Below are 16,283 nucleotides of genomic sequence, written 5' to 3' on the forward strand. Positions count from 1 at the left end.
TTAAAACACAAGGCTAAAATCAGAATTTGTGGAGATGGATCAATTTTTCCTTCCTTGTCGTTACTCATGTTCATCCATCCTTTCGTTGGCATTAACACTGTTAGGCCTTACAAAAACAACAATTTACATATTAATAAAGTGTAGAATTGTGCTGTGCAACGCAGTAGCCACTAGCCACATGTGGCTCTTGAACCCTTGAAATGTGCCAATCCTAAGATGTGCCGTTAAGTGTAAAATATACACTGGATTCCAACTAGTATCTAAAAAACAGAGAAAATATTTAATATTTTAAATCACATATTAAAAAACCATTTTGAACATAATGGATTAAGTAAATTTAAATTAATTTCACCTGGGTTTTTTTGTTGTTGTTGTTGTTTTTGCTTTTTTGAGACGGAGTTTCGCTCTTACTGCCCAGGCTGGAGTACAATGGTACGATCTCCACTCACTGCAACCTCTGCCTCCAGCATTCAAGCGATTCTCCTGCCTCAGCCTCCCGAATAGCTAGGATTTGCAGGCATGTGCCACCACGCCCGGCTAATTTTGTATTTTTAGTAGAGACAGGGTTTCTCCATGTTGGTCAGGCTCGTCTCCAACTCCCTGCCTCAGATGATCCGCCCGCCTCGGCCTGCGAAAGTGATGGGATTACAGGCGTGAGCCACCGCGCCTGGCCTCACCTGTTTCTTTTCACTCATTTAATGTGGCTTCTCGAAAATGTAAAATTACATAAGTGGTTTGCATTTGTGGCTCGCATTATATTTTCATTGGACAGCACTGATACAAGATGAAAAAGAGGGGAGAGTTACATTGAAAGGTAGCACATTTTCTTGAAATTTCTGGAGGGGAAGGTTAAAGCAGAGAGAACGAAGCTTGTTAAACGTAGGTGTGACCTACTGCGGTAAACACCTAGTGTGAATTAAAAAGGCGGGGACACATATTTTGATTCCGTTTCTACTCCCTTCCCCCGATGCTAACGGAGCAGGTGGCAGTCTCCCAGGGACCAGTCCTCAGCAGTCCGCGGGTCTCGGTCGGAGCCGAGTCGCTGAACACACCTGTGCGCCAGCGAACCCTGGCGCAGGGTCCACGCCCCCTCCCCCCGTGTTTTTATTTTCCCGGCGTCAACTGTCAGTCTCGCACGTCTCTCCTGAGAACTACCGAGTAGGTCGGGCCTGCCTGTGGTAAGCGTCCCCCTCACCCCTCATACCCCCAGCCTGGCCCCGGGAACCCAGATGCCCCCACCCGAGCCTGGCTGCGGGCCGACCGGTGGCCGAGACGCCACTCGGCGGGCGGCCTGCAGGGCTTGGGGGCCCGCCAGCCGCGAACGGGAGGAGCCGCGCGGGCGCGTCCCGGGCCTCCGGGCCGCAGGGGGCCGCTGTGACCCGCCTGCGCCCCTGCCGCGCCGAAGGCGGGGAGCCGGGTTTTGGGGGAGAATTGGAAAGCCGAGGGTAGCCTCGGGGGGCGGGCGCTCTGGAGTGGCGGGTGCTCGGCCTGCTGTCCGCTCAGCCAGAAGCACCGAGCAGCCGGGCCGCCAAGCCGCCAAGCCGGGCCCGCCGCCCTCCTCCTCCATGAGGCCCGAGTGAGGCGCGGCGGCTACAGCCGACCCGCGGCGCCTTCCCCCCTCCGCGTCCTATCGCGAGCGCAGCGGCAGCGGCCCCTGGAGGAGGAGGCGGAGGAGGAGGAGCATGTCGGACGGTTTCGATCGGGCCCCAGGTGCTGGTCGGGGCCGGAGCCGGGGCCTGGGCCGCGGAGGGGGCGGGCCTGAGGGCGGCGGTTTCCCGAACGGAGCGGGGCCTGCTGAGCGGGCGCGGCACCAGCCGCCGCCGCAACCCAAAGCCCCGGGCTTCCTGCAGCCACCGCCGCTGCGCCAGCCCAGGACGGCCCCGCCGCCAGGGGCCCAGTGCGAGGTCCCCGTCAGCCCCCAGCGGCCTTCCCGGCCCGGGGCGCTCCCAGGTACGGAGCAGCTCTAAGGGCCCCAGTCCTCCTTGGCGAACGCTTCCCCACGGCCTTCCACGCGTACCGAGGCCCGACGTTGTCTGCGGTCCCCACCCCCGGTTCCCCGAAAGCATTCCCCGAGAGGGCCGCGTGACCGGGTAGGGACGGGCCCGGAACCGGGTTTGGAAGGTGTCTGCTGGAATCCTTTGTGCGCCCGGCTGGGGGAGGGGACGGGTGCGCGGTCTCGGAGTTCGCCGTCCCGGGAGGAAGTAAAAATCGCCTCCCCTCAGCAGCCCTCTAAAGCGAGACCCTAGCAACCAACCACCTCTTTTCCACCGATCCCTTTAAAAAGACAGAGGGGAAAAAAGCTCGCAAGCACTCATTTAGAGGCAGGTATGCCCATAAATGAGTCACAGCAAGTCTATTGTTCCTTTTTGTAGGCTGTCTGTACACATCTCGGCGATAACCATAAATTTCATGACGGTTCCTATTTAACTCTTAAAAACAGACGCTTTTCAGATGGTTTTTCAGTATATAGCAAGTTGTTGTACAAAGGAAAGAAAGCATCTAACGCCCGGTTTTTTTCTTTCTCAGAGCAAACGAGGCCCCTGAGAGCTCCACCTAGTTCACAGGATAAAATCCCACAGCAGAACTCGGAGTCAGCAATGGCTAAGCCCCAGGTGGTTGTAGCCCCTGTATTAATGTCTAAGCTGTCTGTGAATGCCCCTGAATTTTACCCTTCAGGTTATTCTTCCAATTACACAGTAAGTACCCCCTTTTTCCTACAACTCGGGTTAATTTACTGGAATAATGTGATTATTTGTTAATCAGAGTATGTTTGTGCTTTCTGTACTACACCTAAAAAATTTTTTTATTGTGAATGTTTTGAATTATTGAACTCAGAATGAAGCAAAGCTGATTCAGGAATATATTTTGTAGTTATATTCAAGGTATTAGAATGTAAGCTTGAGAGTACACATCTGTGTACTTGTTTCTAGTGATTATTCCATTATGTTAAAATAGACATAGTTTTGGTCCTAATTATTGTATGCAGAAATGTCCTACGGGGTTGTGATAAAGTATTTACATAGGTATAAAGAACGTTTAAACTTTCAGTTTTTCTTTGTAACTTATATAACAACTTTAAAACATAGTCACTTTTCTTAAATAGTCGTACAAAGCACAGTTGGAATATGTAGAAAGGAATTTGTTGTACTGGATAAACCCAGATGAGTAAATGCATAGGGATTAATTGTAGAGAAGTGGGAGGGAATCATTGAAGAAATGATTGATGATACTTAAAGTCCTGTCTTTCATATCTTCTTAGTTTTATTGAAGTATGGCAGAGAATACTGTACTTAAGTGTTAGCTCAGTTTCATAGAGTGAACACTCAACTAACCAGCATCACAGTCAGGAAATAGAACATTATCAACATCCCAAAAACCCCCTCTGTCTCCTTCCAGTTGTTCCTGATGTCCAAGTATAACCACTGTTTTAACTTCATTGGATAGTTTTGCCTGTGTTCAAAGTTTATATAAATGAAGTCATATAGAATATTTTCTTTCTCACTTTCACTCAGTATCAAGATTACTCCATATTGTAGCATATTGGAGGTGACTTATTTTTATAACATTCCATTGCATGAATATATCCCATTTGTCTGATGAACGTTGGTAGCTTTCACTCTTGGGTTATTATGAATAGGGCACATTCTGTGTCTTGCTGGCTGTATGCCTTTATTTCTGTTTGGTATATACCAAGGAGTGGAGTTGCTGGGACTTAGGGTAGCCAGCTTTAGTAGAGACTGCCATGTAGTTTTCCAGAGATTGTTCCACTGTACATTCTGAGTAGTGTATGATTTCCAGTTGCTCTACTTCCTGGTCGACACTTTGTATTTTCTATTTAAGTTTAACCTTTCTGGTGGGCGTATAGTATCTACTTGTGGTTTTAATTTGTATTTCTCTTATAACTGATAATGGCACACCTTTTTTATTACCTCTTTTTGGTTCTCCTTCCATATTTTACAGTATAAGTATAGAAAAGCTATGTTCCATGTTTTAGATACTCCATGATTCTTACACTGTATAGGAAAAAGCTTTGGGATTGGAAAGCAAAAGATATAGCAGGAAAAGCAATTGATATAGGATGAAAAAGGCCATCTATCGTGTGAGGCAGGAATGAGAGCATCTTGAGACTTGCCAGAAAATTGTATTTAGCTCACAGAGGAGAAGAACCATTAGAGCGCTATAAGTAGTTGAATAAACTCTTAAGGATGCTCGTTCTAGCAGCCACAAGCAGGTTCCCATTTATTTTCTTCCCTATTGACTTGGGCTATTTTATGATGGAGGGATACAGGGGTGTGTTTGTAACAATCGTGTATCAACTATTTTTACATGGTTCAAGTGACTTTGGGGCTGCAGAGCAGTAATATAAAGTAATGTTAGTCCACTTACTTTGAACCACTGCATCTTTTAGGCATTCCTTGCCATCCTCTTATAGATGAGCACCTCCTCTGCTCAATTTGCCAAAACAGATTGCAGCCTGGCACCTGGAAACCTGTGTGGCCTGCAGGTGTCTTCTCTGGCCCTGAATGGGTTTGTTTTTTCTTTTAGTTGTTTTAATTAATTACCAATACCTAAATTAGATATTAGAAACTTGAATCATAAAATCTGGCCTTGGTGGATTGGCATTGTGATACAGCAAAAATTGGTTGTAGCTGAGTAGAGGCATTCTCTTTAGATGGAGTCTGTGAGCTCTAATTTGCTTTCTGGCTTATTTCATTCATTTGTAATCTACCTGAATTCTACAGGCATTCAGGCTTACTACCCCTATTCTGGTATATTCTCTAGCCTTACTAGTTTACCCTAATCTTCACTCATAGTTAAGGCTAAAAGAGTTTTTCTCAATCCAATTAGCCACAGAACAGCAGAATCCTTTTTTCCCCCTGACTCTTAGGATGAGCTCTTGTTGCAAAGTAAATGTATTCTTGTGGTGGCCATAATCCAGAGTTAGCTACGTTCACTCACTCGTTCAACAAATAGTCAAGCACTGGTGATATAGCAACAAACAAAATGGACAGAAATTCCTGTCTTCATGGAGTCTCTGTTCTAGTAGTCTCCTGTCTCAGTTTCCAGACATTTATTGAGTCTGCTTTTGTTCTACACATGAAAATCTGTTTCCTGGTATCCTTTTTCTAACAGCCTTTATGGTAGTCTTCTGCTGTGCTTTCTTAACTCCTTCAAGGCACCAAGCCCTTTTATCTTCAGTTCTTCCTCTAATCCTGCTGCTAGAATTTCCTACTTTTCATGCCTTCTTACCAGTGAGTTGCTATATCCATTTATTCCTGGCCATTGTTTCTTCTCAGACAAACCATTATGCCTTGAATATTTCATCACAGTTCACTTACCAGAGCCAAAAATTTAACATAGGAATTCATAAAGCATTGATTAAGAGACAGAAGTTCCCTCCCTCCCCTGCAAAACGAGCTTTTTTTCTAAGAGAATCCCTCTTCAAGTTACTTCCCAGTTTTTCTTCTACCTTGCAGTAGTATCATTCTCCAATAGGTAAAATTATTCACTGTCTCTCACTGTTCAAACCTCTGCAGTCTGATCTCCCTAATTATATTGATGCTATTTTTGTGACTGATGTTCTTCCGATTTTTAAATTTATCCTCCTAAATCTCATTTTAAGACTTTAAGCACAGAGGATCTATTCAGTTTATAAGTCCCCATGTGCCAGGTCCTGTGCTAGGTGCAAAGGTACCTTTTTAGTCTATCAGAAGTTCCCTCTCATTTTTATAAGAACTAAGTATTTAAGGTATTAATTTTGTTCTTTTTTCTCTCTGAGCATAATCTCCTTCATTCCCAAGACTCCACAATGATTATCCTCTTCCAGATTTCAACCTAGGAATTTATTCTGTAGCATTTGTTGTTGTGAGCACCTCTTCTCCCCTACCTCTTTGGCTTCTGCGGCAGTACTTTCTTTATCCTCCCAATTTGCAGATCATTCCTTTTCCCCTCAGATGACTGTTGGTGATGTTCTTTCTTCCATTTTATTACCTCCTTTGCTAATCCCACCTATTCCCTAGAATCTATCACTTATGTGCTAATAACCCTGACATCTTATTCTTCCTTTGAACTCTAGGCATACATTTTCATTTGTTTGACTACTTCCTGAGGAACTCACATTCAAATGCAAGTATAAAATCTATATACAGTATAAAAATTATCTCATGCGAATCTCTTCTTTCTAACTAGCTGCTTACACTAAGAACTGGGTAGCATATTGACTCACCTCTCCTGCACACCCTTGCCTTAGTTCAATCCAGCTAGCTAAAGTAGTCTTGACTGTATTCACTCTCTGTAGTGTCTGATCAGTTTTGTTTTATTCCCACTGTTTTGTAATAGGTTCTCATCTCTTGACAATGTATATAGAGTACCTACCATGAAAAAGTACATTTTCTAATTGATATTGCTCCCAATCTCCCATAGAATTCTAAGAAAAATAAAACTTGAAAATATCCCTGTTTGGAAGCCATTTGATTCCACATTGAAGACTGAAGAAATTTGTGGCTTTAAAAAATCTGGTGCTAGAGAAGTAATGCAGGCTTTGATTCAAACACGTTGGAGTGCCTGTCTGTTCCAAATACTCTATCCCTCCTTTTTTGCTTAAAATGGCAGGCTCTGGATCCTCTGTTCTGCTATATTCAGAGCAGTTCTACTTTCTTCTTTTACTTATCAGATTTTACATTTTCTTAAAAGAGAGTTCTGTTGATTTAAAAAAAAAAAAAAAAAAAAAGATTGCAAATCAGTGTTCTAAGCAGCATTTTTGCCACAAAGAATGACATTTGATGGAAACAGGAAATTAGTACCTTCAGCTGGGACCCCTACCTTTGCCTTTCTCCTATTCCTTGTCATTAATAATGGTACGATACTACAAGTCTATAAAACTAACAACTGTATATCAAAAACTTATGACTAGTTTTATGAAATTCCCACATGTATGTAGTTAATATTAAGTATATGAATGTGTACAATTATGCCTAACTGCTTTCACAATTTTATAATGTCAATATTTATAATGGGAACATTTTCTCACTCTAGAGGTAAGTACTGTTGTCTCTTGTTTTCTTAAATGGCTATATGATATTCCATTATACAAATACATGATAATGTATTTAACCAATTCCTTGTTAATGGATTGTTACATGGATTTTTTGGCAATGAACATCTTTGTACATAAAGTCAAAATTGGGTTTTAAGCTTTTGTCATTTGAGTTTCACACAGAAGTTAAAAGTATAGGCTTTGTTCTGCCCCCAATTCTAACTAGTTTTGTGACCATGCACAGTCACTTAAGTTGGTGCATGGTCCTTCCTTGCTCAAACCCTCTCCCCCATCCTGTTTTTCCTACTCCCTTAAGAGCCAGTTTCCTTAATTTGGCCCCCAAAGCCCTCTAAGATCTCTTTCCTTATCTGCCTCATTGACCTTATTAGTTACCACCCTTCCTTAGCTTCTGTATTCTAGTTATTGTCTTTGTTTTTCAAAGCTATTAGGCCTCCTTGGGGCCTGTGTGCTTTTTGTGCCCTTAGAAAGACAGAGAATGTCTTTCCTTAGATTTTGTATGGCTGGATCTTTTTTTCTTTCTCAGTTTATATATTAACTCTAAGAATCTTTCCTTGGCTTTTTGCTTTTTATTCATTTATTTTTATTTTATTTTATTTTATTTTATTTTATTTTGTAGTGTATTTCAACTTCTAAATACGTCTTCCATCATGGGCGATGAGCTCCATGAGAGGAGAGCCTGAGCCTTGTCTGCTTTATTCATGTCATGGCAGTATCCCATCCCCAAGACAGTCTTTGGCACTTAGTAGACACTCAGCAGCCACACCATTTTGAATGAATAACCAAAGTGACTTAACTACTCTGTGCCTGTTTCTTCTGTGAAGGGAGGATAATAATGCTTACCTCAAAATTTTGTAGGTTAAACAAGAGGCAGGCAAAGCCCTTATGGTGTCTATCACATATCTTGTATGCAGCTGGTGGCTATTAGCTTATTAATTGGAGTACCATCCTAGGTGCCAAGAAATACAGCTTTGTATCATTCTTTTTGGATGCTTTTTATACCTTAGTCCATTTATGTATGAATATATAGTTGTTGCATTTGGAATATGACTCAGTATTCTCCTAGAAATTTATAATGTAATTCATTTGTTGAACACTTTGTGCTTTACTATGTGATCTTCACCAGTCTAGGCAAATTTGATTAATTCACTTAATCCTCAGAGTCATAGCTATAATATCTATGATTAGTAAATAATTTCATCAATATTAATACCTCCTATTATAGTAGAGTGTTTAACTTGGGTTCAAATGTGTGACCAAAATTTAATGTATTAGAGTTTATCCTTCTATTCAATGAACACTATACGTGAATGAAAAAGGCACATGAATCTGCTATTTTTACAGCTGGTTTTACTTCCTGAGTGCCTCTCATAGTACATGCAACTTTTGCTAAGTATCCCTTCAGTCTCTAAAGATACATAGGCCGGGCATAGTGACTCTTACCTGTAATCCCAGTGCTTTGGGAGGCCAAGGTGGGTGGATCATTTGAGGTCAGGAGTTCGAGACCATCCTGATCAACTGGTGAAACCCCATCTCTACTAAAAATGAAAAAAAAATTAGCTGGGCCTCGTGGTGCATTCCTGTAGTCCCAGTTACTCCGGGAGGCTGAGGCAGGAGAATCGCTTGAACCTGGGAGGCAGAGGTTGCAGTGAGCCAAGATCTTGCCACTGTACTCCAGCCTGGGTGACAGAGCGAGACTCCATCTCAAAATAAATAAAACAAAAAATAAAGATACATAGAAAGTGTACAACATGACCTCCAAATGGTGATCATTTGAAGTAGTAGCACTATAGTGGTCCGTTTTCATGCTGCTGACAGAGACATACCCGAGACTGGGAAGAAAAAGAAATTTATTTGGACTTACAGTTCCACAAGTCTGGGGGAAGTCTCAGAATCATAGCGGAGGTGAAAGGCACATCTGACATGCAGCACCAAGAGAAAAATGAGGAAGAAGCAAAAGCAGAAACCCCTGATAAACCCATCAGATATCTTGAGACTTACTCACTATGACAAGAATAGCACGGGAAAGACTGGCCCCACTGATTCAATCACCTCCCCCTGGGTTTCTCCCACAACACATGGGAATTCTGGGAGATACAATTCAAGTTGAGATTCAGGCGGGGACACAGCCAAAACCATACCAAGCACCAACAGTAGAGGAACAACTGGACAATTGGCAGTGTTGGTCTTTCTCCTAAGACCGTGTCCTGGGCCAGGCGCGGTGGCTCACGCCTGTAATCCCAGCACTTTGGGAGGCCGAGGTGGGCGACACCTGAAGTCAGGAGTTCGAGACCAGCCTGGCCAACATGGTGAAACCCTGTCTCTACTAAAAATACAAAAATTAGCTGGGCATGGTGGCACATGCCTGTAATCCCAGCTACTTGGGAGGCTGAGGTACAAGAATAGCTTGAACCCGGAAGGTGGAGGTTACAGTGAGCCAAGATCACACCACTGCACTCCAGCCTGGGCGACAGAACAAGACTCTGTCTCAAAAAAACAAAAGACTTTCTCCAACGTGGAGCGTTTCTAAGGGTGTTTTGACCACATAAGACTTTTTTTTTTCCTCTATGCACTCACTGACTTTAGAACTTAACCCCTTCACAAAATGCTTCTGTTTTGTAGTCGTAACTTTTTTATGTGACTTTTCTGGGTTTTTTTGTTTTTGTTTTTTTTTTTTTTTTGAGACAGAGTCTCACTCTGTCGCCCAGGCTGGAGTGCAGTGGCCGGATCTGAGCTCACTGCAATCTCCGCCCCCTGGGTTTACGCCATTCTCCTGCCTCAGCCTCCCAAGTAGCTGGGACTACAGGAGCCTGCCACCTCGCCCGGCTAGTTTTGTATTTTTTAGTAGAGACAGGGTTTCACCGTGTTAGCCAGGATGGTCGCAATCTCCTGACCTCGTGATCCGCCCGTCTCGGCCTCCCAAAGTGCTGGGATTACAGGCTTGAGCCACCGCGTCCGGCCTATGTGACTTTTCATTTGACTCTGTTTGGAGAAGGTTAAATTTCATCAAGCAATATAGTTATTATTAGATTTTAACTGTTTGGTAAAGTTTAAAGCGCTTTGGGTGGTATTGTAGACATTGAGATGTGAAAGTTGCTGCCCAAGTCTATTATCTTTTGTAAAACTCACCCACTTAGCCTCCTGCCATTAATGAAAAGGTTGGGAACTGCCAAAGGTGACAGTGGTGGAAACCACATTAGCTGGAAACTACTGCTGCTGTCAAGGTTTTGTTAGAAACCTGGATGTAGCAGCCAAAAGGTCTCCTTCCATTTACACCATAATGAAATTTTAGTTACTGGAGCAACTTTGTGCATTTCTTTGCCCTTGGGGATTAACAGATGATAAAACTTACTAGGCTTTTGTTTTTTTCCCCCCCAATAAAAAAGTTGTCAAACATCTGCAGAAATACAGAGTATTTGGTATAATGAACCCTCATGGCCTCAACAGTAAGCTACATGTGGCCATTCTTGTTTTTATATCCCTAGTCCATACTTTGCCTTCCATTTTGAAGCAAATCCTAGATCTTATTTCATTCGTAAATAGATCAGATTCTTAATTTTTGTATTGGCACTGTACTGATATATTGGTTTAAACTTTATTTCTCAGCCGTCTTAGAATTTGACCCAGAATGAGAAGACAATTCCCTATTCGGCTAAACAGAACCTTTCTGCTGTTAATATTATAACATTTCAGCTTTTAGGCAAGGAAGAAAAATAGCTCAATTGACAATTTCATTGATGAACGTAAATTTTTATCATGTGAAGGATCTTTAAAAAAGTATTTGTGCTAGAGACATACCACTTTGTGTGTTTCAGCCAGTTGCATAGATTAAAATATTTTTTTTCATTTTTGATCCATAGGAATCCTATGAGGATGGTTGTGAAGATTATCCTACTCTGTCAGAATATGTTCAGGATTTTTTGAATCATCTTACAGAGCAGCCTGGCAGTTTTGAAACTGAAATTGAACAGTTTGCAGAGACCCTGAATGGTTGCGTTACAACAGATGATGCTTTGCAAGAACTTGTGGAACTCATCTATCAACAGGTATGTTGGCTTATAGCATGAAATGACCTTCAGATAGCTTCCTTGAAGCCCAAGGATAGTGGCTACTCCTTGAGGGAGACCAGATTCATGATCACCTGCCTCCACACTTAACTCTTTATAGTTTCTGGGAGTTCTAAGTCTGTCTTATATAAAATTCCTGTAGTTAGGGATCGAAGGGCAGAGCCAGACTGGATTGCAAGTTCACCTGTGTAGTCAAGGTTCTATAGGCAGTATTCACCTGTTTGGCCAAAGCTCTATACAGGCAGTATAGTATAGAAGGTGATAGGGGCACTGAAAAGGAAGGCTACATAAGTGCCCCCCACCCAAGCAAACCTTGCCCCTTGTTTTGCAGGCTCTGAGATTAGCAGTACCAGAAAAGACTGCAATTCTTTTCTGCTATGTGTTGAATTGAATAGTAGTATTAGAGTAGGGGAGGAAAAAAATTAAGAGAATTTGCTTGCCTCATAAATAAGTCTTTAAAAAAAGAAAGCCAGACCATAAAACGTCCTGTCTTGAGTCTTAACATTTCTACTTGTCTTTGCTTTCTTTTAAAATTTAAGGATTTCATCTTAATTCCTTGAAAATCTAATTTAGTCAATTGAAATTGTTTCATTATACAACATTTAGTTTTGATCCCAGTATATTGGTCATTAACATATTAACACTTTTTTTTTTTTTTTTTTTTGATATGGAGCCTTGCCCTGTCTCCCAGGCTGGAGTGCAGTGGTGCAATCTCAGCTCCCTGCAACCTCCACCTCCTGGGTTCAAGCGATTCTCCTGCCTCAGCCTCCCAGGTAACAGAGATTACAGGTGTGCACCACCATGCCCAGCTAATTTTTGTATTTTTGATAGACAGGGTTCCACCATGTTGACCAGGCTGGTCTCGAACTCATGACCTCAAGTGATCAGCTTGCCTTGGTCTCCCAAAATGCTGGGATTATAGACATGAGCCACACCTGGCCTCATTAATGCTATTTTAAAAGTGAAAAATATAGTAGACAACACTGGCTTAACACAAACTTAGTGTGAGACTGGTCAAAAAAAAATGGGCCATGATCAGAAATGTAAACTTTAGGTTCTTTAATTCATTGCTACAAGAGCAACTCAAATTTGGAATATATGGAAGAGAGATTATAATGCAAATTAATGATTATTTTCTAGCCTAATGTTTGATTTGGCTGCTTTTCCAAGTTATTCTGGATGGTTACTGGACCCCAAGACTACCTAGCCAACTGTCAGGTTTGAGGAAGTACCTAAGATGTTAGGAAGACAGAACTGCACGGTTTGTTCTCATTTCTGCTTTTTGCCGATAAATGGATTGAAAAGGAATATGAGATAAGAAAATGAAACAAATATATTTATTTCTTGTTGCCTTTCTGGCTTCCTCCACTATTCAGTTTCAGTTACTCAGTAGTCTGCATTATACTTATTCAGGGCTGGACAAAGGGTCGGTAACCTGATAAGCTTCAACTATTTCTCTGATTGTCAAATATGTAGTCAATATACTTAATATTTTAATATTCTATCATCAATGATGCATAGGTTTATCAATAGCAGCTAAGTTTCATTGAGGTAATTTATGGAAATGTACTCATAGCAACTAACAACAAGGACGTATTATAAAAGATGACAGATTAAACACACATTCAGCTTTGATATCTCCCAAACACCACTAAAATGACACTATGGGGATTTTTAAAAGGCACATAAGGACAGAGAAGAGGGAAAAAAAAAGCACTAGTTTTGAAGACTAGAAAGCAGGTGGGTGAGTGGTACCTGACTTGGCAGATCCAAGCCAGTGGTGGTAAAGCTGAGAATCACCCTGATTTGCAGTGCAAAACCTAAAAGGTTCTAGAATAAGGATGGAATGAGACTAAAAGGATTGCTTGAGAATCTAAAAAGTTAGACCATCTAGATCTTTTTACACTGACCAGCCAGTTTGAAATTTTGTTATAACCCTTCTTATGAAATTAACAAAGGAGGTACTCTGTCAAAAAGAGGAATTATGCCACGGATGAAGACATGGGAACTAGGAAAAGGAACTTTACAGGAGATACTAAGTGGGCTGTCCAGATGATGGTTCAAAGGAGATCTCAAAACAATAATGGCATGCATAGTAGGTCTGAAGCAGCCAGGCTTCACTGGACCAGGTCAGAAGACTCCAGGAAAGACTTCTGTAATAACATGAGCACATCTGCTGTAAGATATGAGAAGAAATTTACAGACTAGTGAGTTTAGGGATAAATCAATGAGAAGAATATAAAAATGTAGGAAAAACTGAGTTTAAGGAAAACAAAGTTGTGCAAAAAAAAGGTAAAAGCAGTGTAATGCAAGATTCAGCTATAAATGAAAACACAGCAAATGAATAAAATCATAACCATACTGTGATAGTAGGAAACAGTAGAGTGGGGTGAAATTAAGCAGAGTGAAAGCTAAAAGCTCATCTTCCATGATGGGAAATTATAAGTCGAGTATCCCTTATCTGAAATGCTTGGGATTTCAAGTGTTTCAGATGTTATAGCATATACAGTATATAATGAGACACATCAGGGAGGATACCTAAGTATATTACAGCTGAAGGGGGTTGACAGGGTCTTTTTTCCTTTGGGGATGCTGAATAAATTATGTGTTGTACACCTGTGTTTTGACTGACCTGTCACATGAGGTCAGGTGTGGAATTTTCCACTTTTTTTTGGCATTATGTGGGCACTCACATTTTCTGATTCTGGAGGATTTTGGATTTTTGAACTAGGGATGCTCCAGTTGCAGTAAGAAATAAAAAAGCTAAAACATCTAAACTGAAAAAGTATGTAGTGTGGAGATAACGCAGGTTAAAATATTTTTAGCTGAAGGAGTCAAAAGTGGTTGTCTTTGGGAGTAAAACTGGTGTGTAAGTAGGGAAGCAGGAAACTGTTGAATGACAAGCCTTGTGGAACTTGTCTTTAAATCATGTGTTATAACATTAAAAAGAAGCTAAAGGAAAACATGCAGTGCCAATAATGGGAAAAGTGTAAGTATGAACTTTTTAAGTCTTGGGTACCAGCTAAACATACATGATGTCAGGAGAAATCACTCTTTCTCCCTTAATGTGACATGTACTGGCCCCATGTGAACAAGGAAATAATTAGAAATAAAAATTACTAAGTAGACCCAACATAGGGTCATAGGGGCAGCAGGACATTTGTTAGATCTCGATTCTATGTTCGATTACCTTTGTGGCCAAATCCCGTAACTTTTCCTTTTTTTCTTTCTTCTTTTTTTTTTTTTTTTTTAAAGATGGGGCTTTGTTTTGTCACGCACACTAGAGTGCAGTGGCGTGACCACAGCTCACTGCAGCCTTGAACTCCTGCACTCAAGTGATCATTCCACCTCAGCCTCCAGTGTAACTGGGACTACAGTGCATGCTACCGTACCCAGCTAATTTTTAAAATTTTTTATAGAGATGGTAGTCACACTGTGTTGACTAGACTGGTCTTAAACTCATGGCCTCAAGCGATCCTCTGACCTTGGCCTTCTAGAGTACTAGGATTACAGGCATGAGCCACTGTCCCTGGCTTCTTAACCTTTTAATGTGTGTTTTCTTACTTTATATTAGATTGTAAACTATATTCTCTACTATTATTTAGAAATTGCTATTAAACTTGCTGAACACTGCTTCAGTTATATCACACAATCTTTGATGTGTAGTGTTTTCTTACTGTCTTTTTTTTTTCTTTTTTTAAGTAGCTTAGCTGTTTTCATTTCCTCTTTACCCAGTCATTCTTGGAGTGTTCTTTAAGTGTCAGTTGCTTGTGCCAGGTACCATTAATCACCTCTTTAAAGTCTGACTGAAGCTCAGAAAGGTTTATTGATATCGAAAGTCATGAAGAAGAATGCCAGGGAATCTTGTCCTGGACTGCCAAACACTAAAGTCTGTGCTTTCCTGCCTCAAGAAGCCCCACTGCTCAACAGTTGGGCAATATTCTCATTCATAATTGTCACTGTGCAGTTGCAGCCATGTACAGATTTTCTGCCAAAAAAAATGGGTTAGCACAGGAGACATTGTCTCTTTGCTTTCTGGTAGCCTCAGGTAACTGATGGGTTTTTTTCTTTTTCTTTTTTTTTTTTTGGAGTTATTGTGGTTCTTGCTGTAAGGTTGGGAGGGAAAGTGAACTTAATTTCCTTAAGCTTAACAATGACAAAAGGCTTGTATATATGGTCAACTTGGTGAGTCAATTTTTTTCTCTTTAGAATGTTGCTGTTAAGGATTTGCATTAATAATGATGTACCTATGTCATATGACACTTTTCTTCTTTTTAAAAGGCCACGTCTATCCCAAATTTCTCTTATATGGGAGCTCGCCTGTGTAATTACCTCTCCCATCATCTGACAATTAGCCCACAGAGTGGCAACTTCCGCCAATTGCTACTTCAAAGGTGAGTGTAAATGTGAAATTAAAGGAAAACTACTAAATATACTAGAATTTAACCATTCCTCGGACCATATATTATAGAAAGCTGCAGGAAAGAATAGGGCAGCCCATTCTTATGTGCATTATATTTGAAGTTTATAGTTCAATATACCAGTCTTTTTTCCGTAATGGTCTGTGAATTTGATTTGTGTTTAGAAAGGCCTTCCTTTTCCAAGATGTTAAAAATAAACACCTATGTAATTCTTATTACTGTGGTAGCTTTGGTTTGAATAAGGATTTAATTTTATTTAGATTAGAATAAAAGTGAATAATCCATTTTTCCTTTTTGATTTGAACTGCCACTTTTATCACACTGCATTATTTTGGTTTTGATTCTGGATTTTCATTCCATTTATCACTTATTCTGTTCCTTTTTATTACCATACAATCGCTATTAAAAAGCTTTTTTTTTTTTTTTTTTTTTTTTTTTTTTTTTTGGACACAGAGTCTCACTTTGTCTCCCAGCCTGGAGTGCAGTGGCACGATCTCAGCTCACTGCAACCTCTGCCTCCCAGGTTCAAGTGATTATTCTGCCTCAGCCTACCCAGTAGCTGGGGCTACAGGCACCCACCACCATGCCCAGCTAATTTTTGTATTTTTAGTAGAGATGGGGTTTTACCATGTTGGTCAGGCTGGTCTCAAACTCCTGACCTCAGGTGATCCACCCGCCTTGTCCTCCCCAAGTACTGGGATTATAGATGTGAGCCACCCCCCCTGCCAAAAGCTATAATTT

General features: G+C 41.3%; 1 protein-coding gene across 4 annotated transcripts in view; it reads left to right on the top strand.

The window, feature by feature from the left end:
* The first annotated feature begins 980 nt into the window (after positions 1–980).
* The window catches only part of PAIP1 (poly(A) binding protein interacting protein 1), a 30,556-nt gene continuing 15,253 nt past the window's right edge, over positions 981–16,283 (top strand). The window contains exons 1-4 of one of the 4 annotated variants that reach the window (XM_007961522.3): positions 981–1,178; positions 2,527–2,696; positions 10,915–11,100; positions 15,403–15,515. In XM_007961522.3, the coding sequence (XP_007959713.1) occupies positions 2,598–2,696; positions 10,915–11,100; positions 15,403–15,515 (398 nt within the window). In that variant the 5' untranslated portion in view covers positions 981–1,178; positions 2,527–2,597. Of the gene's footprint in view, positions 1,179–1,386; positions 1,951–1,975; positions 2,091–2,526; positions 2,697–10,914; positions 11,101–15,402; positions 15,516–16,283 lie in introns of those variants that run through there. The other 3 variants (XM_007961521.3, XM_007961520.3, XM_007961523.3) reach the window with 3 other exon arrangements.

Source organism: Chlorocebus sabaeus, chromosome 4 (genome assembly GCF_047675955.1).
Source record: "Chlorocebus sabaeus isolate Y175 chromosome 4, mChlSab1.0.hap1, whole genome shotgun sequence".
Lineage (NCBI taxonomy): Eukaryota > Metazoa > Chordata > Mammalia > Primates > Cercopithecidae > Chlorocebus > Chlorocebus sabaeus.